This window comes from Moschus berezovskii, chromosome 4, assembly GCF_049115385.1.
Source record: "Moschus berezovskii isolate FMDL1 chromosome 4, NW_MosBer_1.0, whole genome shotgun sequence".
NCBI classification, from domain to species: Eukaryota; Metazoa; Chordata; class Mammalia; order Artiodactyla; family Moschidae; genus Moschus; species Moschus berezovskii.
Window position 1 is genome coordinate 103,192,690 of NC_142463.1, and position 23,333 is coordinate 103,216,022.

The window sequence follows — 23,333 nt, forward strand, 5'->3', positions numbered from 1 at the left end:
TTATCAAGGCAAGTAAGCTATTACTTTGCATTTTGTCAGTAGGAGAAACCTATTGTTTTTATTCTGCCTTGGCCCCATTTCATACTCCTCCTTTTCTCTGTGACCTGACTTTATTCCTAGAGCCCTACCTTTTTCCAACTAAACCATTTCTATGCACTGAGCAAAAGCAGAAGTGAAGGCTGGGCCCTTCTAAAGTCTTCCTGAGTGCTTATGTGTTTCAGGACACCAGATACCATCTGCAGGCAAGAGCAGCCTGTCTGTTAGAATGTGTGCTGTGCTAAGTTGCTTCAGTTGTGTCCGAAACTTTGTGATCCTCTAGCCCTCCAGCCTCCTGTGTTCATGGAATTTCCCAGGCAAGAATAGTGGAGTGGGTTGCTATTTCTTCCTCCAGGGAATCTTCCTGACCCAGGGATCAAAACCGTGTCTCTTGTGTGTCCTACATTAGCAGGCGGGTTCTTCACCACTAGTGTCCCTGAGAATCCATCTGTTAGAATGGGCAGCTGCTTTCCCAGCCCACTGAAGTTAGCAGGATGTCCCAGGACAGGAAGGGACCACTTCCCTTCTACTCAAGGATCTTTTCTCTCAGAGACTGTGCTCTATTGGGCCAAACTCTCCTGAAATGGAATGTTCTTGCTCACTTTCTGGTTTCTTGTTAGGTTGAGTATTTATAAAATTTTGTAACAAATATCTTTGTTGAAGTTTGCATTTATAGCAATACGAGTTATTTTTCAGAAAGTGGCAGCTTGGAGAAGATTGGTCCCATCAATGAGCAAACGGGGTGAATTTAGCTTGCACTCAAAACCAGACTGAGTTTAAAATTAGGGCTCTCACTTTCCTCAAGTGGATAGTCAGGTTCCACAGGCGTGTGTCCCCAGGGAGTTTGTCTCTGCTGTGAACTAGAGAAGAGTTAAATGGGGTCAGATGGGCCTAGTCCTTCAATTCGAGAGTCTTCCAATAGTTCTCTGCTTTAGTCACTGGAGTGGAAACACCCTTGTTCTGCTCTGTCCTACTTCTGTGTTTGGGGTAAAAGGTATACAGCTCAGTGTGTTCTGTTCCCAAGCTGATCATTGTAAGAATCACCTGGGAGAGTTAGTCCCAAACAAGTGCACAGCCCTCCCCTGTAGGAAGTGTGACTCAGCGAGTTGAGGTGGGACCTGGAGTCTCTTTGTTAAAGGTGCTCAGGTGTGCACTTAGCTTTACCCGCTGGTTTCACTGACCTCCCTCATGATTTGAGGGGACGATTATTTCATTTATGGTACTTCTAGTGTTCAAAATTGACTGGTGTCCAAAAGATAACTCTCTGCTGCTTTGCAGATGAGGAAACTGAGGCACACAGAGGGTCTCTAACGGGCCGAGACCCCCTTGCTGTAAGTGCTGGAGCCACATCCGGGTAACGACCCTTCTCCTCCAAAACCCCATCCCACATTTTCCAGTTCACTCTTGTCTCAGATTCTTCCAAGTAGCTGTTTCCTTCACCTATACTGCATTTCTACCAAAAACTTCCCAAATGTATTAATAATCTCTCACTTGATACTGTTTTTCACAACAGATATTTTGCAGAAAAGTCTATCACCACCCCGTGATGCATATTGGTGACTTATTAAGAAACTGAATATGGGTGTGGGTAACTTTGTTACTCTTCCCTCTTTCCTTCAGCAGTTTGTGTTCTGTTTACTTACACCAGTATAGTGTCTTAATTGCTGTAGTTTTAACCTGAGTTTTGAAATCTAGTAGAGTAAATCCTCCAGCTTAATTCTCCTTCAGTGTGTCTTGGCTAACTGAGATACTTTGATTTCCACTTACATGTTATAATTAGCCTGCAAAATACACCTCTCCCCAAATGCCAGCTGCAATACCATTCAGAAAAACAAGGATTTGACATTCTAAAAATATTGTCTTCCAATCTATGACTATAACGTATATTCTATTTATGTAGGTCTTCTTTAATTTCTCTCAGCAATAGTTTTCAGGAGTCCTCAGTATCTGCATTCTTAAGCATTAAATGATCATGGATGTTTATCTCTATTATGTTTTATTGAATTTCATTTCCTAACACTGCTGGTATGGAGAAATGTGGTAGATTTTTATATGAATCCTCTTGACTGCACCATTGAAAAATATGCAACTAAATGCATTTTGATAGATGCCACAATCAAGATGCAGGGTGTTTCCATCGGTCACAACTTTCCTTGTTCCCCTTTGCAGTCCATCACTCCCTCAACTCTTAGCCCCAAGCAACCATTGCCAGTTTAGATGAATTTGCCTTTTTAACAAATTTATAAAATAGAACAGTATACATACTCTTTCTTGTCTGCAAATTAAGCACTCAACACATAGGTAAGAGATGATGTGTGTAAAACCTCAAAATCGTAAATGCAGAAGAATATGATTACCATCTCTGCTTCAGAAATGAGCCCCATTCTCCTGGCCACTGATAAGAATGAAGATCTCTAATTCTTCTCCAAACACCATTTATGCACCTTACCGCACACTTACTTGGAGGACATCCACGTGTGGGCACTTCCAAGTTGCAGGCTGGGGGTCTAGGGCAGAGCCTCAAGGTCCCATCCTCCTCCTCCTGGGATTGGTGCTCCCAACAGTATAAAACTCATCCTCCTCCTGGGATTGGTGCTCCCAGCATATAAACCTCCTCCTCCTCCTGGGATTTGTGCTCCCAGAAGCATAAACCTCCCCCTCTCCTGGGATTGGTTCTCCCAGCATATAAACCTCATCCCCCTCCTGGGGCTGGTTCTCCCAGCAGTATAAACCTGATCCTCCTCCTAGCATAAGTGCTCCCAGCAGTATTAGCCTCCTCTTCCTCCTGGGATTGGTGCTCCCATCAGCATAAACCTCATCCTCCTCCTGGGATTGGTTCTTCCAGCATATAAACCTCCTCCTCCTCCTGGGATTGGTGCTCCCAGCATATAAACCTCCTCCTCCTGGGATTGGTGCTCCCGGCAATAAACCTCCTCCTCCTCCTGGGATTGGTGCTCCCAGAGTATAAACAACTGGATCCATCGTGTGGATCTCCTCGGCAGGTGCACAAGCTCACTGTGGACTAAGCTCCTCTCCTGGTCCTTCCTGCTCAGCTCAGGTTGCTCCTTGAGAATTCAGGTGATGCTGTGCATTCCTCACTTCCGACTGAATTTTCCAAACTCAACTTGTCCTTATGCTCACCTCCCTTGGCAAACAGCTCCTCGACCATTACCTTGCTTTTCTTTGGGTTGTCTCATCCTCTGAACCTGTTGCTTCCTTTCTTCCATCCCCTCTCTCCTTTCTGTGTTTCCAGTGTGTGGGCCCAGTTGAGGCTCCTATAGGAGACACACAGAGAAAGAACCAAGGTCAAGTATTGGCTGCAGATCCCAGGGAACATTTAACATGCATCTCAGTCTCTCATGCACTCAGAAAAAACTCAGCAGGAAAGGAATTTGGAGAATCTGAATAACCTTATCTTACAGATGAGGACACTGAGGCCCAGAGAGATATGGAGATTTCGCCTAAATTCCCACACCCTGATGCAGCATAGCTGCCACACAAACCTTGACCACAAGTTTTTGTATCCAAAAGCACCAGGAACCTGTGGCTAAACTTCAGGGGACATTTGATCAAATATACTTATTTCCCTTCTTAAAATAAAAATACCTGACAGACATTTCCCCAAAAGAATTTCATCTCTTTTCAATAGTCCTATATTTATACTTGGCATTCCTTTCTTTCTCCAGGGTATCTTCCTGACCCAGGGATTGAACTCAGGTCTCCTGCATAGCAGACGGATTCTTTACCATCTGAGTCACCAGGGAAGCCCAATCTCTTTCCAATAGTCCTAAATTTATACTGTTTCCCACCTTGGTGGACACAATGGGACCAAGGAATGCATGAATATTAAATACATCACAGTCTTTATTTAAAAATTAGATGTGATTCTCTGAAACATCTGGCTCCTGTGCTAGAGGCCATATTTTTGAGAGCCAGGTACTCTCTGTGCCTTAGTCAACCTTCCTCTCCAGAGCCTCTTCAAAGCCTGCCACAGAGAACATTCAGTAAATGCTTGTCAAGCAGACCAATACTAGTTACCAGGAATCACTAACTCTTACTGATGTCTTCTACTCCCTACCCTATTTCCATCAATCCTACCGTGTGTCTATGTGAAAACAATGAAAGCACAGCCCTGGCAACATAAATCCAAGATGTAAATTCCAGCTCCACCAAAATACCAAGTCTGCTTTACATGGTGATTTCATTGACCTCTTTGAGCACATGGATGTCATGTATAGTGGAGAAGGATGGATTGTGTAGAATCGAGAAAGTGGTACTAACCTTGGATGATTGACTGTGATATCATACAGGAGACAGGCCCCAATCCCTGGGTGCTGGCTGCACAGTATAGAAAATCTAGAGCAGAGACACTACAGGGCATGTTAGAAACGTGGGGATAAGGCTTGAGAAACTGCATTTCAGACAAAAATTCCAGGGAGATCCTCATGAAGGAAAAGCCCCAACATTAAACAAATGGCCCAGAATGAAGACCTTGAAATCCTAGCAGGAACAAGCATGACTCAGCTTAAGTAAAGCAAGTCCCTTGTCAAGGTGGCTTCTCAAGGGGAAATGTCTCCTTTGCAGGATGGTGTCCAACCCTGCCCAGTCCCACTCTCTTCCAGGACAGAACTGGGCAGCAGTGGCCAGTGGTACGTGATGAGACCTCAGGAAGTGAGCATAACTGGGGACCTATCCTCAGGCTCCTCCATGTGCCAGCATCACTCCAAGCCCACAGGTAAACACAAAGCTGGTAGGTCAGCCTGTGAGATGAAGTCTCATTTAGGATCCACCCCTTTCCCACCAGGGCATCCTCTCCCATTCCTCCTCTAGTCCCTGCTCACAGAGTGAGGTAAAGCAAAGGCCCTGGCAGTGCCAAGTCCTTCCCAGTGCACCCCTCATCCTCCCCACCCTGGGCCTCGGGGCGGAGCAGGGGTGTGAAAGTCAGTGACTACCTCTGTGCTCTCACGGTCACATCCTTCTCAGTCCCGCACCCTGGTCCCCTCGCAGCCCACTCTCAGACCCTTCCAGAATGCCAGGGGCCAACATCTGCAGAACATTCTTCCATCATCAAGAGTTATTACAGAAGGGGGGGTTGTTTCTGCACAGAAATTAGCAAGGAAAAAAAATCAGGGTTAAATTATGGCCCAACCCATTTTCACACTGTGGGGTCAACATCTTTTTAGGTTACAATTTAGGAACATTCCTAGGAATGGGCTCAACTGATTATGGCAAAACTTTAAAGTCCAAGGTAAAAGGCTTAGTTTTTTACTTTGAAGCCATTTCTAACACCTCACGTTTTTCTTCAAAGTGGCTGCTAGAAAATGCATTGGTGTTTTAAATAAATGTAGAGAATGCCTGCCTTATGGATAATCTTTCCCTTTAAGTTTCATCTTTTTCCTTATTACCAAGTTCTCTTTTAGATCAATAAGACCCAATGATTTTGTTTTATGTTGTTTCCTAAAGAAAAATATGTCGGAATCAAATTGCTGCTTTCAGCCCAATGTTATGCAGTGAAATCAACTTGTTAGGTGGCATCTTTCCATCATTTTTTCATGTAGTGACATAGGAACCCTGGAACCCATGACTGGCCTCAGGATTCCTTTACTGGAAAGCTCATTCAGAGGCAGACCCCACATGTCCTCTGACCTTGAGAATCAACTGAACTGCATTTCTCCCCAGTCCTGACATGGCATAAAGGAGAGAGAATTGGGGTCAAGAGAGAAGATGATGACAAAGTGAGTGAACTGAGAAGTAAGGGGAGGTTTCTGATTAGGGTGGGAGGACCGATGGGGATGGAATCTAGAGGGATGTTCATTGAGAACCTGTGCTCTCACAGGTGGACCAGAAATTTCCTCTTGGAAGGTCAGCGCAGGTCAGGAGTCACCTGTGCATTCTGATACAGACGGTGACAGTTTGCTCTGATCGGTGCAGTGGTTTCCTTACCTCCAAATTAGTCCTTGCCTTCTTCAAAACATCGTGTGTCCTGGTCACTGAAACAACAAAACAGTTCCCAAAGGCAGAAATTACCCGCGGGGTCCACATCTGTCTTGGGTGTGTGTGTTCTAAAGTTTGTCTTTCTGGCCACTCAGCTTGGGGTCTCCTGCTCCCCTTCACCCCTCACATCTCCTCCTCTGCCTCTATGATTACTGATGGCACAGGAGGTTCAGGGATGTCACATCAGTCTCCCCCATCCCCTAGCCTCTCTGGTCACTGTCCATTCACAGCACAAGTGGGGAGCCTGGAAGGCCCCCAATTTCCTGTCCCATTCCCTGTCCCAGGGCACCCACACTGGCTGAAGATGAACTGCTCCATGCTCTCCTTCTGCTGGTTGGCAGTCTTCAGGCGCTCAGATGTACTCTGAAGGAGACTCTCCTGTTTGGATAGTTTGGTTCTCAGTTCCAGAAGCTCCTTTTTCATGGACTCTCCCTGGGAAGAAAAATAGGTGTTCTGTCAGTGGTCAGAAGGCCTAAAGCACCCTGTGATTTGTGGCTCTTTACAACCCCAAATAGGATTCTACAATCTTCTCAAGTATTTCTGGACCAGATTTCCCTGCCTCTAAAACCCTCCAGCAGGTGATGGCTCAGGATGGGCCAAGAGGTGGGAACACTGAGGCCCTGGAAGCTCCTGTGCAAAGGAGCACAGGCCACACTCCAACTGCTGCAGAGAACCTGAGCACAGGCCACACTGAAACTCCCAGCTGTGAGTAAGAGCTCTGATTTAGTGCTGACATAGTTATATCACTTGGGCATCAAAACTCGGTCATTAGGAATATTATGGCTGGGGAGACAGGGCTGGCCTGAGACAGTCTACAAATCTGTAAATATATCTGCCAACCTCAGGATGGCAAAATACTTCCTCCTTGGAATTAGCAAAGTTGGATCCTCTAAAGTTATCATTGATACCAGTCTGGAGTGAGAAGCCTAGGAGGGATTTTGAAATCTACCTAATCCAAGATCATCAACCAGAGTGGCCTGAGATCTGAAAGCTCCTGGGGGAGGCTGACTCTCATCAGGCTTGACCCAGAGACACAGGTTTAAGTGGAAATTGTTCTGGGATTTCAGTGGGTGGGTAAAAAGGGCTGGTCCACTCCTGGTGACATTCTGTGATCCTGTCTGCCTGTGTGGACCTGGGGGTGAGTGGGAGTGGGCTCAGGATGGAAAAGGAGGAGGCGTTGATGTTTTAAATGGCCCTGAACTCAGCTCAGCTGAACTTCAGAAAGTTAAAGGGATGGAACATTTGTGGGTTACCAGGGTTCTCATGTCTCTGCCTCCTCTGTGTTCTTTTCTTCTCCTGTTTGGCTCCTTATCCTGGGGCTCAGGCTGTGAGGAGAGGGATGTTTTCAGACCTGCACAGAGAGCACTCACCACGCAGGAGAGGTCTCCCTCCAGGGACACACGCCTCATGTCCCCTTCTCCCAACTGCCCATTTGGCTCCTGATCTTCAGGCTCTGCAGGCCAAGGAGTTAGAAGGCTAGTTAGGGGGCAGAACTGGTAGAGGATGCTGGCTTCTTACCACTTTGCCCACAAGAGCAGGGCCAGGGGAGCTTAGCAAGGCTGCTCGCCAGAACATGGTGAGGAGGGAGGCCGACTCCTCGAGCAGGTGGTGCAGGGCAGTGGCGCTGCTCCTCAGCTCCTGGATGCCTTCGCTGCCCATCACCTGGGAAAGGGGGCGGTAGTCATGGGCATCCCTGTGGCTGAGAGAACACAGGCCTCGGCTTCCTTTGTGAGCGAGGTACGGCCACAGGCTTGCTTGAACCTGTGAGACTTTTTTCTAACCTGGAAGCCGAGGTTCTCTGACCTCAGCAAGGGCCTCCCACTTTGTAAGAATTCATTTGATTCCACACTTTTTAGCTTTTAGTCCTGCTTCGTGCTCCGGAGTTCTAAGGTCCCTATTTTGCACTGTACCCCCACCCCCGCTGCCCTTCCCTAAACCCACTGCCCTTCCCTAAATCCAGGCCTTATGCTTCAAATGAGCTGCACCATTTGTAGCTCGAAGGACTGAGAGCTGCTCCCTTTACCTGGTATGTTCTCCTCCCCAGAGAACTGCACATCCCCCAGTGGCGCCCTAACCCCCATGAGCCTGTCACCTTCCTTCTGGGATAATCGCCACTTCTGGGTTCACTCCGTCACACCCACGGCACTTCCAGCACTGTGCCTGGAGCCCCTTGTTGCATTTGTTGACTCAGGTGTGGGCCTCCCTCTCATGTGTGGGGGCTCCTGGAGCTCAGACAGCACAGCGGCTGGTACCTAGGTCTTCCCTGGGGAAAGATTCTGAGAAGCCTTGTGGCCTGCTCTCATCTCCTGCTCAGTCTGAGCGGAGAAGTCCAAGGCTGCCACTCTCCTCACCCCTTCCACACATCTGACCCATATGGATGAATATTCTCAATTCCCAGGCAACTGATGAAATGATTTTATCCTGCCCACAAATGATCACATCCCAGTGTGACTTTAGCAGATAATAAGCTACCAAACAGCACTGCAAGGATGCTGATGCTTAACATGCTCTGCTGATGAGGATGGCAGTGCTGCACATGCTTTTCTGTGGTTCTCAGGGAAATACAGAGTCAGCTACATCTGGAACAGAACAGAGCTTGTCGTGAAACAAGCTGGTGAAGACAGAAGGCCTAGCTGGATGGAAATGGAAGATACATCCTCAGCTGGTGAGAGATATGCAGCAGGAAAAAAGATAGTGGGAGAAGGAGCTAAAATCAAAAGAAGAAAGGGCTTAAGGAAAAGGTGCACCTAAGAGCTAAAATGGCATTACCTCTATGCCTGGGGCTTCAAGACCAGAGGAGCTGCAGGCTGGTCTCACAAGTGATGCTATCTTCCTGACCAGCAGTCTGCCTTCCCCAATCTGCTCTCTTAGGGCACTATAGTCGTCAATGTGGCCAATGACGTGGCAGCCATGCTTATTGGCAAAGGAGCCATCAGTAGCATCACCCTCCAGCTTGGGAGGCTTCTTCGTTACTGGAGAAGCATCCAAACCCAGCTTTGAAGAATAAAACCACAACAACAAAGAACCCACTGCTATTCATAGTCACCCTCAGTTCAATCGAAAAGGGACATCAAAGAGTAAAAGAGGCCAGAAACAAGATCAACAGTTTTGGAAAGCACACCTGTGAAGTCCATACATATTCTGGGTTCTATATTATTATAGTCTTTCTCAGCATCTCATAATCATAAAATTGCCAGGAGGTAAATTTTATCCTTACTGACAAACATTCAGGACAGACATTAATGTTTTGTTTTTTTTTTAATTTGGGGGTTGAGAAGACACAGACAAGGAAATTAAGCTGGATACAGAGAGCACTTTGAAGAAGGAAGAGGTTCCAGTACAGTGAAGCAATGCCAGAGCAATAGGAAAACCATAGGAGGAAGAGTAGTGACAAAAAAGGCAGCCACAGGAGGTGGAATGTCAGGGCTAAAGATCTTGGGATATGCAGAGAAAAATCTCTAAATTCAGATAATGTGTATACAGAGAACCAAAAGTTACTGTACTAATAACTTTCCGTCATCAGACCCTGAGTCCTTTGGTTGCCCTCTTTACCATTCTTCCTACTGAAGGTTGTGGTCTCTGGGCCAGGAGCCGCAGAAGAAGAGCTGGGGAAGACCAGAACTGGAGAATTCATGCCCACATCCCGAACTGGAGGGGAGGCAATCGAATCTAGGGAGTAAAGACAGCCACAGCTTTAGGAACCCTGGAACACACCACTCCACTGGAGGTCTAAAGCACCATGACTCTCCTCTCATACTGTCATCACCCATATACCACAATCAAAACCAACAGCAAACTCATCACGTATTTTGAAATTAGATGTGAAGGCTGTTCCACGAGAAAAAAACTTGTAGTTTGAAAAAATTATTAGGTGTATTTTTCTAATCCCAGATTTGAATATAATATTGTATGCAGTATGTCCAATACTTTGGCCACCTCATGCGCGAGTTGACTCACTGGAAAAGACTCTGATGCTGGGAAAGGTTGGGGGCAGGAGGAGAAGGGGACGACCGAGAATGAGATGGCTGGATGGCATCACCGACTCTGTGGACATGAGTTTGAGTATACTCCGGGATTTGGTGTTGGACAGGGAGGCCTGGCGTGCTGTGATTCATGGGGTCGCGGAGAGTTGGACACGACTGAGCGACTGAACTGAACTGAACTGACTGATGTCTAATACAATGCTTTGTAAATAAATATAAATATGCATAAAAACATGCAGTACATATGTTAAAATATTTGATCAAGAAGTGAGTGGATTTATGGGGATTTAACTCTGCACTCTAATCACTGTTCTGATGAGTCAGTACTAGAAAATATGTACTAGGATAAGAAGCATAGGAGACATAAGCCTTGGTGAGTTTGAGATGCCCTATTAGAGACCAGACCGCAACCTGGAAAATATCACGAAGAGATTGATATGATCCTACTCAGGCAAATGTGGCTTAGAACCGGATTTCTAGCTCAGGCCTCTCTGCTGTGTGATGAGGAGGAGGAGTGACTGAGCTGGCAGGGATGAGTCCTGGCTGCTGCTGTGGGGAGGTGCTGAGAGGGCAAAGCCTGAGAGGGAAGAGAAGCAACACCGAGACAGAGCATAACGAGGGAGCAGGAACACAGCAAATCAAAGCTTCTCTGAATCCTGGGCGGGCCTGTTAACTCCCACAAACCTCAGCATATCAGTGACTCGTCTCAGTGCCTAGATTTTCTCATGTGAAACACAGAGATAGTAAATGCTGCACTAGCTCTGATGAAATTATTTGAAAAATTATTTGAAAACATGGTCAATTTTAACACACTCCACAAACATAAGGAATAGGCATTAACATATACAGCTGTTAATTGTTTTGAGTACTGCACCCCACTCCAGTACTCTTGCCTGGAGAATCCCATGGACAGAGGAGCCTGGAAGGCTGCAGTCCATGGGGTCGCTTAGAGTCAGACACAACTGAGCGACTTCACTTTCACTTCACTATGGTGTCAGGCACTTGTAAATCATTTCATTTAATGCTCCACATAATAGTTTATATTATCCTCATGTTAAAGATGAGGAAGCTGAGGCTTAAATACTTGAGGAGTTTACCTAAGGCAAACAACATGTAAGTGGCAAACTCAGAATCCAGATCTGACCCTAAACTCCATGCCCTCAAGGCGCTGTACTGAAGCATCTTTGACTTCATCCTGACCCTAAGGAGTGTGGAAGAGGCAATATCGTCCCTTCCACCACACACATCCTGGGGACTTTCTCATTGGCTGAGGGCTTCATGATTCCCTTTTCCTTCCTACCTTGAAAGAAGGAAACTGACTCTTGTTTCCAGAGTCAGTGTTGGTGGGGAACTTCTGGCTAACGCAGGAGGAGCTAAGGCTGGCTTTGCTGGCACCGCCATCCAACTGCTGTTCGAGCTGCAGTCGCAGAGAGTTGTTCACCTGAACGCTCTGCTCCAGCTGCCCTCGCTAAGCTCGGATCTCTGCAACCAGGTGGCTCAAGTCACTGCTCAAAGGGACTTGGTGACAGGCATCCCAGGTGTAAGCTAAGAGGAGAGAGAGAGGTCTGGTGGCACTGAACCAAGTGTTTCCAAGCATCTGTCAGAACACTCTTCTGTGATGTTCCTTTCTGCCAAGGACCCCACTGTAATCTCAGAATCCCAGGAGTAATGTGGCTTAGAACCTGCTTAGAACCATTACATCCCCTGCCGTGATGGGGGTATCACTTTTCCTGGGTGAGGACTGGCATATATTAAGATGGTACACACTCCAGCCTGGAATTTCCTTGAGACTCAAATGACCCTTGTCCGTCTAGAGGGCACATGATTGGCAGATGAAGTCAAACCTAATATTTCTCCTCCTGATTAACCTTAGTCCTGCAGGCTAGAGAGCAGGGTCTTTCAAGGCAGAAGATCAGTACTAAGCTGGAGAAGTGCACAGACTGAGGGAGATGTGATGACCTCCACGTTCAGGAATCAAAGGGGAGAGGAAGAAGAAGGCATCAGGCCTTTGGGCAACACTTCAGAATGGGAGGGACAAGGCTTCCCTGGTGGCTCAGTGGTAAAGAATCCGCCTGCTAACACAGAAGACGTGAGTTCAATCCCTGGCCCAGGAAGATCCCACATGTCTTGAAGCAACTAAACCCACAGGCCACAACTACTGAGCCTGTGCTCTGGAGCCTGGGAACTACAACGAAGGGGCCCATATGCCTAGAGCCTGTGCTTTGCGGCAAGAGAAGCCACCACAATGAGAAGCCCACCCATCCCAACTAGAGAAAAGCCTGTGCAGCAATGAAGACCCAGTACAGTCATAAATAAATGAATTTTTAAAATTTAAAAAAAAAAGAATGAGAGGGATAGATGAGAGAACATAACTAATTGGACTTCTCAAGTTCTACTTGCTTTTTTACCTGCACTCACCATGCATAGCCTTTCTCTATGGACTGGGGGAAGAAGAAATCTAAGAAATATTCTATAAGACTATAATTGCTCATCTAAAAACATTGAAGTCAAATGTATTTAAAAAGATAGAATTTGTTTCCATTTTTATCAAGGTAACAGGATGCATATACCATATGATACCTGCATCCAGTTGCATCAGAGCCACCGGCCTTAACCAAACACATTGTTTCTGCAGTGAGCTATGTGAATATTCTCACGAAATGGAATAAATGAAGAGTGCAGGACAAGGTGGCAGAGTAGAAGGACGAGCTCACCTCTTCTTATGAAAACACTAAAATCACAACTCGGAGAAACAATGGCAAGCCACTCCAGTACGATTGCCTAGAAAATCCCATGGATGGAGGAGCCTGGTGGGCTGCAGTCCATGGGGTCGCTAAGGGTCGGACACGACTGAGCGACTTCACTTTCACTTTTCACTTTCACACATTGGAGAAGGAAATGGCAACCCACTCCAGTGTTCTTGCCTGGAGAATCCCAGGGATGGGGGAGCCTGGTGGGCTTCCGTCTATGGGGTCGCACAGAGTCGGACACGACTGAAGTGACTTAGCAGCAAAATCACAACTAACTGCTAAACAACTATCAACAAAGAACACTGGCAGCTACCCAAACGGATATTCTGCCTCCAAAGACGAAGAAGACACAGAGAGAGTGCAGGAGGAGTGCCTTCATGATATCATCAAATCCCATGCCTGCTGGGTGGGTTACCCACAAACGGGAAAATACATTGCAGCAGTTCTCCCACAGGAGAATTCTGAGTCCCACACCAGGCTTCCCAGCCTGGGCATCTGTAATAGGAAGGAGGAGCTACTGGAGTATTTGGCTTTGAAGGCCAGCAGGGTGTGAGTGCAGGAGTTCCACAGGGCTGGGAGAAACAGAGACTCCAGTTTTAGAGGCTGCACACACAGTTTCATGAGCACTGGGACCTAGGCCAAAGCAATGACTCCACAGAAACCTGGGCAGGTCTTGGAGGGTATCCTGGCTCTCGGTAGGGACATGCACACTGATGGCAGAAGCTCTAGGGAATATTCAACAATGTAAGCCCTCCAGGAGGTCACCACTTTGGCACCGAGACCTGGCCCCATCCAACAGCCTATAGGCTCCAGTGCTGGGATGCCTCAGGATAACCAACAAGAGGATGGGAACACAACACTACTCATCAGCAGACAGGCTGAATAAAGTCATCTGGAGTCCACTGATGCCTCTAAACATACCCCTTGACCTAGCTCTGCCCATCAGAGGGGCAAGATCCAGGTCCATCCACCACTAGGCAGGCACCAGTCTCTCCCACCAGGATGCCTGAACAATCTCCTGGACCAGCCTCACTCACTAGGTGGCAGATATCAGAAGCAAAAGGAACTGTAATCCTGCTGCCTGTGGAAAGGAGACCACAAACACGGAAACTTAGACAACACGAGACAGCAGAGAAATATGTTCCAAACAAAGGAACAAGATAAAACCCCAGGAGGACAACTAAGTGACGTGCAGGTAGGCAATCTACCAAAAAAAAATTGAGAGTGATGTTGGGTAAAGATGATTGAAAATCTCAGAAAAGAATGGAGGCACAGATCAAGAAGATACAAGAAATGTTTAACAAAGAGCTAGAAGGTATAAAGAACAGAGTTTTACAATAACTAAAATGAAAAAGGCACCAGAAGGAATCAGTACCAGAATAAATGTGGCAGGAGAACAGATAAGTGAGTTGGAAGACAGAACGGTAGAAATCACTGCCATGGAACAAAAGGAGGAAAACAAAATAAGGACAGTTTAAAACTAATGCTCTGTGGAGAGGATACTGGCCCTCCTACAACATTCCTTTCCATGAACAAGTCTACAACTGGAGTGAGTATCCAATGCTTGTTAGGAACCTGGGTTTGGACTACTTTTACCATCTGGCTTCATGAACTAAAATCTTCTGGTGTGACCAAGGAAAAGTGACTGATATTGAATCCATGAAAAATGTCATGCTTTCACTTTCATGCATTGGAGAAAGAAATGGCAACCCACTCCAGTGTTCTTGCCTGGAGAGCCTGGTGGGCTGCCATCTAAGGGGTTGCACAGAGTCGGACATGACTGAAGTGACTTAGCAGCAGCAGCAGCAGCACATTTCTCAAGAATCAATCTTCAAAAGTCCTTTTCTTCGCCATGGATAAAGAATTCATATTACAAGGAGGATCCTTACAGGAAGGGTGATCCCTGGAATACCATCTGCTGCTGTGAGGACATAAACTCATAGAGTCCAAGTCCTGGAGGTGGCTTTGACACCAAGGTGGCAGATGTCTACCTGGCATCCAAGTACAAAGCCAATCCCATCAGTGGGCCTACAGTACAAGGAGGTCTCCCTGTTTTATTACTGGAGCCATTTCAACAAAACTCTCCATGAAAGCATGCCAGAGGCCTAAAGCTTTGATTTTATTACCATGAAACCAAGTTTATAACTTGACATAAAATGAAAGAGGGAGATGAGGGAATAGAATGGAACAGAAAGCTTCAAATACGATGCCAAAGGCACTATTTTCGCTATGTTTTTCCATTCAGAACTAGTCTTAATAAAATACATTCAATTTTTTTTTTAAAGAAAAAAATTAGGACAGTTTAAGAGACTTCTGGGACATTAAATGTACCAACATTTGTATTATAGGGGTCCCAGAAGGAGAAAAGAGAAAGAGCCTGAGATAATATTTGAAGAGATAATAGCTGAAAACACTCTTAATGTGTGATAGGAAACAGTTGCTCAAGTCAAGAAAGTGAAGACAGTCCCGTACAGGATAAACCCAAGGAGGAACACTCTGAGACATGTATTAGTCAAATTGGGAAAAATAAAAGACAAAGAGAAAATATTAAAAGCAACAAGAGAAAAACAAAAAGTAACACACAAGCAAATCACCATAAGGTTATCAACTGATATTTCTGGCTGAAACTCTGCAGGCCAGAAGGGAGTGGCATGATATATTTAAAGTAATGAAAGGGAAAAACCTACAACCAAGAATAGTCTATCCAGAAAAACTCTTGTTCAGATGTGATGAAGAAATCAAAAGCTTTACAGACAAGCAGAAGCTGAGAGAATTCAGCACCACCAAACCAGCTTTGCAACAAATGCTAAGGAAATTTCTCAAGGCAGAAAAGTAAAGACCACTAGAAACAAAATTACAAATGGGAAAGCTTATTGGCAAGGCAAACATATTGTAAAGGTAAACATACTGTAAAGGTAGAGAGTTATCCACACACAAATACGGTATCAAAATCAATAATCATGAGAAGTGCAGAGTATAAAAGCGGGCTATTGGAAATTCATCTGAAAGTAAGAGATGGACAATTTAAAACAATCTTGTTTATATATAGACTGCTATGTCAAAACCTCATGGTAACCACAAAACAAAAATCTACAATTGATACACACAAAAAGGTAAATCAACCCAAACACAACGTTGAAGACAGTCATCAAACCACAAGAAAAGAGAATATAAGAGGAATGGAGGAAAAAAGACCTACAAAAATAAATCTAAAGCAATTAACAAAATGGCAATAAGAACATATGTATCAGTAGTTACCTTAAGTGAAAATGGATTAAATGCTTTAGTCAAAGACACTGACTGACTGAATGGATACAAAAAGACACATATATATGCTGTCTACTAGAGACCCCCTTAAGAACTAGAGACATACTGACTGAAAGAAAGGGAATGGAGAAAGATGCTCTATGCAAATGGAAATCCAAAGAAAGCTGGAGTAGCAATACTCGTATTAGACAAAATAAACTTTAAAATAAATATATGACAAGAGACACAGAAGGACAATGCATAATGACCACAAGAGCAATCCAGGAAGAAGATATAACAGTTGTAAATATAAATGCACCCAGCACATGAGCACCTCAATATATAAGGCAAATTCTAAGAGCCATGGAAGGAGAAATTGACAGTAACACAATAATAGTGGAGGACTTTAATACCCCACTTACATCAATGGACAGATTAGCCAAACAGAAAATCAGTAAGAAAACAAGAGCCTTAAATGTAACGTTAAACCAGATGGAGTTAATTGATATGTTTACAGCACTCCTCCAAAAGCAGCAGATGATACATTCTTTTCAATTACATATGGAACATTCTCCAGGATTGACCATATGCTGGGCCAGAAAGCCAGCCTTGAGAAATTTAAGAGAATTGAAATCATAGCAGGCACCTTTTCTGACCACACACTATGGGATTAGAAATAAACTATAAGAAAACTATAAAAAAAATGTGAAGAAAAATAATATGCTTCTAAATAACCAATGGATCATTGAAGAAATCAGAGGAAATTTAAAAAATACCTAGAAACAAATGAAAATGAAAACATGATGATCCAAAACCTATGGAACACAGCAATAAATCTTACCTAAGAAAACAAGAAACATCTCCAACAACCTAATCTTATAACTAAAGCAACTAAAGAAAGAAGAACAAACAAAATCCAAGGGTAGCAGAAGGAAAAAATTCAAAGATCAGAACATAAATAAATGAAATAGAGACAAAGCAAAAGAAAAGATCAATGAAATTAAAACCTTGCTCTTTGAAAAGAGAGACAAAATAGATAAACCTTTAGCCAGATTCATCAGAAGAAAAGAGAAGGCTCAAATCAATACAATTAGAAATGAAAAAGAAGTTACAATAGAACTACAGAAATACAAAGGATCATAAGAGACTCCCACAAGCAACTGCATGCCAATAAAATGGACAACCTATAAGAAATGGACAAATTCTTAGAAATGTACAATCCCCCAAAACTGAGCCAGGAAGAAATAGAAAATATAAATAGACCAATCACAATTACTAAAACTGAAACTGTAATTAAGACACTTCCAACAAATAAAAGCCCAGGACCAGATGGCTTCACAGGCAAATTCTATTTAGAGAACAGTTAATACCTATCCTTCTGAAACCATTTCAAAATATTACAGAGGAAGGAACACTCCCAAACTCATTCTAAGAGGTCACCATTACTCTGATACAAAACCAGACAAAGATGCCACAAAAAAAGAAAATTACAGGCCAGTGATATGAAATTGTCATGTTCATATCACTGATGAACATGACACAACAAAATACTAGTAAACTGAATCCAACAATACATTAAAAGGATCATATACTATGATCAATTGGGCTTTATCCCAGGGATGCAAAGAGTTTTCAATATCCGCAAATCAATCAATGTGATAAACCACATTAACAAATAGAAGAACACAAATCACATGATCATCTTAATAGATGCAGAAAAAGCTTTTGACAAAATCCAACAGCCATTCATGATAAAAACTCTCCAGAAAGTGGGTACAGAGGGAACCTTTCTCAACATAATAAAGGTCATATGTGACAAACCCACAGCTAACATCATACTCAACAGTGAAAAGCTGAAAAAGAAAGTATTTCCTCTAAGATCAGTAACAAGATAAGGATGTTCATTCTTGCCACTTTTGTTCAACATAGTTTTGGAAGTCCTAGCCACAGTAATCAGAGAAGAAAAAGAAGTAAGAGGAATCCAGATTGGAAAAGAAGTAAAACTGTCACTATTCACAGATGACATGATTGTTGTTGTTTAGTTGCTAAGTTGTGTCCAACTCTTCTGTGACCCCATGGATTCTAGCCCACCAGGCTCCTCTGTTCATGGGATTTCCAAGGCAAGAATACTGTAGTAGGTTGCCAATTCCTTCTCCAGGGGATCCTTCCTAACCCAGGGGTCAAACCTATGTCTCCTGCATTGGCAAGTGGGTTCTTTACCATGTTGGGAAGCCCAATATGATTCAGTTCAGTTCAGTCGCTCACTCATGTCCGACTCTTTGTGACCCCATGAACCGCAGCACGCCAGGCCTCCCTGTCCATCACCAACCCCCAAAGTCCACTCAAACCCATGTCTATTGAGTCAGTGATGCCATCCAACCATCTCATCCTCTGTCATTCCCTTCTCCTCCTGCTCTCAATCTTTCCCAGCATCAGGGTCTTTTCAAATGAGTCAGCTCTTCACATCAGGTGGCCAAAGTATTGGAGTTTCACCTTCAACATCAGTCCTTCCAATGAATACCCAGGCCTGATCTCCTTTAGGATGGACTGGTTATTCTACACATAGAAAATCCTAAAGATGCTACCAGAAAACTACTAGAGCTGATCAATGAATTTGGTAAAGTTGCAGGATACAAAATTAATACACAGAAATATCTTGAAATTTTATATACTAACAACAAGAGGTCAGGAAGTGATATTAAGGAAACAATCTCGTTTACCATCATATCAAAAAGAATAAAATATCTAGGTGTAAACCTACCTAAGGAGGCTAAAGACCTGTCTTCTGAAAACTATAAGATGCTGATGAAAGAAATCGCACATGACACAAACAGATTGACAGATATACCATGTTCTTGGATTGGAAGAATCAATATTGTCAAAATGACTACACTACCCAAGGCAATCTACAGATTTGATGCAACCCCTATCAAATTACCAATGGAATTTTTTGTGGATCTAGGACAGAAATCTTAAAATTTGTATAGCAACACAAAAGAGCGCAAATAGACAAAGCAATCTTAACAAAGAAAAATGAAGCTGGAGGAATCAGGCTCCCTGATTTCAGACTACAGTACAAAGATACAGTAATCAAAGCAGTATGGTACTGACACAAAGATCAATAGAACAGGCTAGAAACCCCAGAAATAAACCCATGCACCTATGATTAATTAATCAACAACAATGGAGGCAAGACTCTACAATGTATATAAGGTGGTCTCTTCAATAAGTGATGCTGAGAAAACTGGACAGTTACATGTAAATGAATGAAATTAGAACATTTCTAACACCATACACAGAAACTAACTCAAAATGGATTAAAGATCTAGATGTAAGACTGGATACTATAAAACTCTTAGAGGGAAACCGAAGCAGAACACCCTTTGACATAAATCTCATCAAGTTCTTTTTGGATCCATCTCCTAGATTAAAGAAATAAAAACGGAAAGAAACAAATGGGACCTAATTAAACTTAACAAGCTTTTGCACAGTAAAGGAAACCATCAACAAAATGAAAAGACAAGCCACAGCATGGGAGAAAATATTTGCAATCAACTGATTGACAAGGGATTAATCTCCAAATTATACAAACAGCTGATGCAGCTCAATATCAAAGAAACAAACAACCTAATCAAAAAACAGAAGATCTAAATAGACATTCTCCAAAAAGGACATTTCAGATGGTGATAAACCACATGAAAAGATGCTTAACATGGCTAATTATTAGAGAAATGCAAATCAAAACTACAATGGGGTATTACCTTGCACTGGCCAAAATGGCCATCATCAAAATATCTTCAAACAATAAATGCTAGGTTGGTTGTGGAGAAAAGGGAACCTTCCTATCCCGTTGGTGGGAATTTAGTGTAGACACAGGGAGAACAGTATGGAGGTTCCTTAAAAAACTAAAAATAGAGCTGCCATATGATCCACCAATTCCACTCCTGAGCATAAATCTGAAGAAAACCATGCTTGGAAAAGATCCTTGTGCCCCAGTGTTCACAGCAGTACTGCTTACAATAGCCAAGACATGGAAGCAACCTAAATGTCCACTGACGAATGATTAAAGAAGATATGGTGCATGTATACAATGGGCTATTCAGTTCAGTTCAGTCGCTCAGTCGTGTCTGACTCTTTGCGACCCCATGAATCACAGCACGCCAGGCCTCCCTGTCCATCACCAACTCCCGGAGTTCACTCAAACTCATGTCCATCGAGTCGGTGATGACATCCAACCATCTCATTCTTTGTCGTCCCCGTCTCCTCCCACCCCTAATCCTTCCTAGCATCAGACTCTTTTCCCGTGAGTCAACTCGTCGCATGAGGTGGCCAAAGTATTGCTTAGCCATAAAAAAGAATGAGATAATGCCATCTGCAGCAACATGGGTGGACCTAGAGATTATCATACTAAGTGAAATCAATCAGACAAAAAAACACAAATATAATATCACTTATATATGGAATCTTAAAAAATGAATACAAGTGAACTTATTTACAAAAGAGAAACTGACTCACAGACCTAGAAAACAAACTTCTGGTTACCAAAAGGTAAAGGTGGGGGGAGGGATAAATTAGGAGGTTGGTATTAACATAAACATCCTCTGTAATAACCTATATGGGAAAAGATTCTGAAAATGAATGGATATATGTCTGTGTATAACTATATCACTTTTCTGTACACCTGAAACTAACACATTGTGTATCAAATATACTCCGATACTTTTTTTTTTTATTTTAAAAGAGAAACAAAAAGAACAAAGTGTGAAGACTTAACCAAACAAATTCAGATTTTACTATAAAACTCTAACAATGAAGACAGTTTGTTATTGGTGGAAGAATGGACATACTGATTAATGGAACAGAGTGAAGAATTCAGAAATAGACTCACACACATATTGGCAAGTGATTTTTTTGCCTCGGCAGTTGTTTTTCAATGGAGATGCCAAGCAATTTGAGGATGGTCATGGTGATGAAAAATCGATTGTGTTTCTATATCCTAGCAAAAAAATCACTTAGCAGTTGAAATGAAAATGTTATCCCACACATCAGAAATATTTATGTAAAAATTAAAATATGAAAGATGAAAATACCAAAAATTACAAAATATTACTAACAGAAATTATGGTCAATTGATTGTCAACAAAACTGCCAAGGTAATTAAATGGGAAAAGGACATTCTTTGTAACAAATGGTGCTGGAAAAACTGGATATCAGTATGGGGAAAAAAGAACTTTAACCTTTTTGTCACATCATATACAAAATTAATTCAAAATGAAACACAAGCCTAAACATAAGAGCAAAAACTATAAAACTTCAAGAAGAAAAATACAAGGAAATCTTTACGATCTTGAGATAGACAAAGCTTTCTTCATTAGGACATAAAGAAAAGCATAAACAATACAAGAAAAAAAATTGATGTTCAATAGAATCTAAAAAGTGCTGTCTTTCAAAGACAGCACTAAGTCTAAAAGTACTTAGAGAAATATTTGCAAATTATTTTTCTGATAAATTAATTATACCCAGAATAAAAATGTCTTTAAAGAAAACTTTTACTTGGGGAAAGGTCAGCGTGGGAGCAGGTTGTCTGCAACAATCGCTGCATCAGTTCAGTTCAGTTGCTCAGTCGTGTCCAACTCTCCGCGACCCCATGAATCACAGCACGCCAGGCCTCCCTGTCCATCACCAACTCCCGGAGTTCACTCAAACTCATGTCCACAGAGTCGGTGATGCCATCCAGCCATCTCATTCTCTATCGTCCCCTTCTCCTCCCGCCCCCAATCCCTCCCAGCATCAGAGTCTTTTCCAGTGAGTCAACTTGTCTCATGAGGTGGCCAAAGTATTGCAGTTTCAGCTTTAGCATCAGTCCTTCCAATGAACACCCAGGATCGATCTCCCTTAGAATGGACTGGTTGGATCTCCTTGCAGTCCAAGGGACTCTCAAGAGTCTTCTCCAGCACCACAGTTCAAAAGCATCAATTCTTCGGCGATCAGCTTTCTTCACAGTCCAACTCTCACATCCATACATGACCATGGGAAAAACCATAGCCTTGACTAGATGGACCTTTGTTGGCAAACTAATGTCTCTGCTTTTTAATATACTATCAAGGTTGGTCATAACTTTCCTTCCAAGGAGCAAGCGTCTTTTAATTTCATGGCTGCAGTCAGCATCTGCAGTGATTTTGGAGCCCAAAAAAATAAAGTCTGACACTGTTTCCACTGTTTCCCCATCTATTTCCCATGAAGTGATGGGACCAGATGCCATGATCTTTGTTTTCTGAATGTTGAGCTTCAAGCCAACCTTTTCACTCTCCTCTTTCACTTTCATCAAGAGGCTTTTGAGTTCCTCTTCACTTTCTGCCATAAGGGTGGTGTCATCTGCATATCTGAGATTATTGATATTTCTCCCAGCAATCTTGATTCCAGCTTGTGCTTCTTCCAGCCCAGCGTTCCTCATGATGTACTCTGCATAGAAGTTAAATAAGCAAGGTGACAATATACAGCCTTGACGTACTCCTTTTCCTATTTGGAACCAGTCTGTTGTTCCATGTCCAGTTCTGACTGTTGCTTCCTGACCTGCATACAGGTTTCTCAAGAGGCAGGTCAGGTGGTCTGGGATTCCCATCTCTTGCAGAATTTTCCACAGTTTATGGTGATCCACACAGTCAAAGGCTTTGGCATAGTCAATGAAGCAGAAATAGATGTTTTTCTGGAACTCTCTTGCTTTCTCCATGATCCAGCGGATGTTGGCAATTTGATCTCTGGTGCCTCTGCCTTTTCTAAAATCTACTTGAATATCTGGGAGTTCACGGTTCACATATTGCTGAAGCCTGGCTTGGAGAATTTTGAGCATGACTTTACTAGCATGTGAGATGAGTGCAATTGTGTGGTAGTTTGAGCATTCTTTGGCATTCCCTTTCTTTGGGATTGGAATGAAGACTGACCTTTTCCAGTCCTGTGGCCACTGCTGAGTTTTCCAAATTTGCTGGCATATTGAGTGCAGCACTTTCACAGCATCATCTTTCAAGATTTGAAATAGCTCAACTGGAATTCCATCACCACCACTAGCTTTGTTCGTAGTGATGCTTTCTAAGGCCCACTTGACTTCACATTCCAAGATGTCTGGCTCTAGGTCAGGGATCACATTATCATGACTATCTTGGTAGTGAAGATCTTTTTTGTACAGTTCTTCTGTGTATTCTTGCCACCTCTTCTTAATATCTTCTGCTTCTGTTAGGTCCATACCATTTCTGTCCTTTATTGAGCCCATCTTTGCATGACATGTTCCCTTGGAAGCTCTAATTTTCTTGAAGAGATCTCTTGTTTT

The 23,333-nt window shown here is 43.3% G+C and overlaps 1 protein-coding gene and 1 long non-coding RNA gene across 2 annotated transcripts in view; both read right to left on the reverse strand.

Annotated features, from left to right (window-relative positions):
* The window catches only part of LOC148778149 (myomegalin-like), a 162,717-nt gene that overhangs the window by 111,499 nt on the left and 27,885 nt on the right, over positions 1–23,333 (reverse strand). Inside the window, 6 exon segments of the mRNA XM_088835005.1 lie at positions 5,980–6,026; positions 6,324–6,462; positions 7,549–7,692; positions 8,800–9,026; positions 9,583–9,699; positions 11,334–11,558. Of these exon segments, the coding sequence (XP_088691131.1) occupies positions 5,980–6,026; positions 6,324–6,462; positions 7,549–7,692; positions 8,800–9,026; positions 9,583–9,699; positions 11,334–11,558 (899 nt within the window).
* On the reverse strand, positions 1,208–5,747 carry LOC148778152 (uncharacterized). The gene is made up of 3 exons (XR_016037312.1): positions 4,318–5,747; positions 2,967–3,311; positions 1,208–2,930 (listed from the first exon to the last, which is right to left on the reverse strand). It is a non-coding gene; the product is annotated as an uncharacterized LOC148778152 (long non-coding RNA).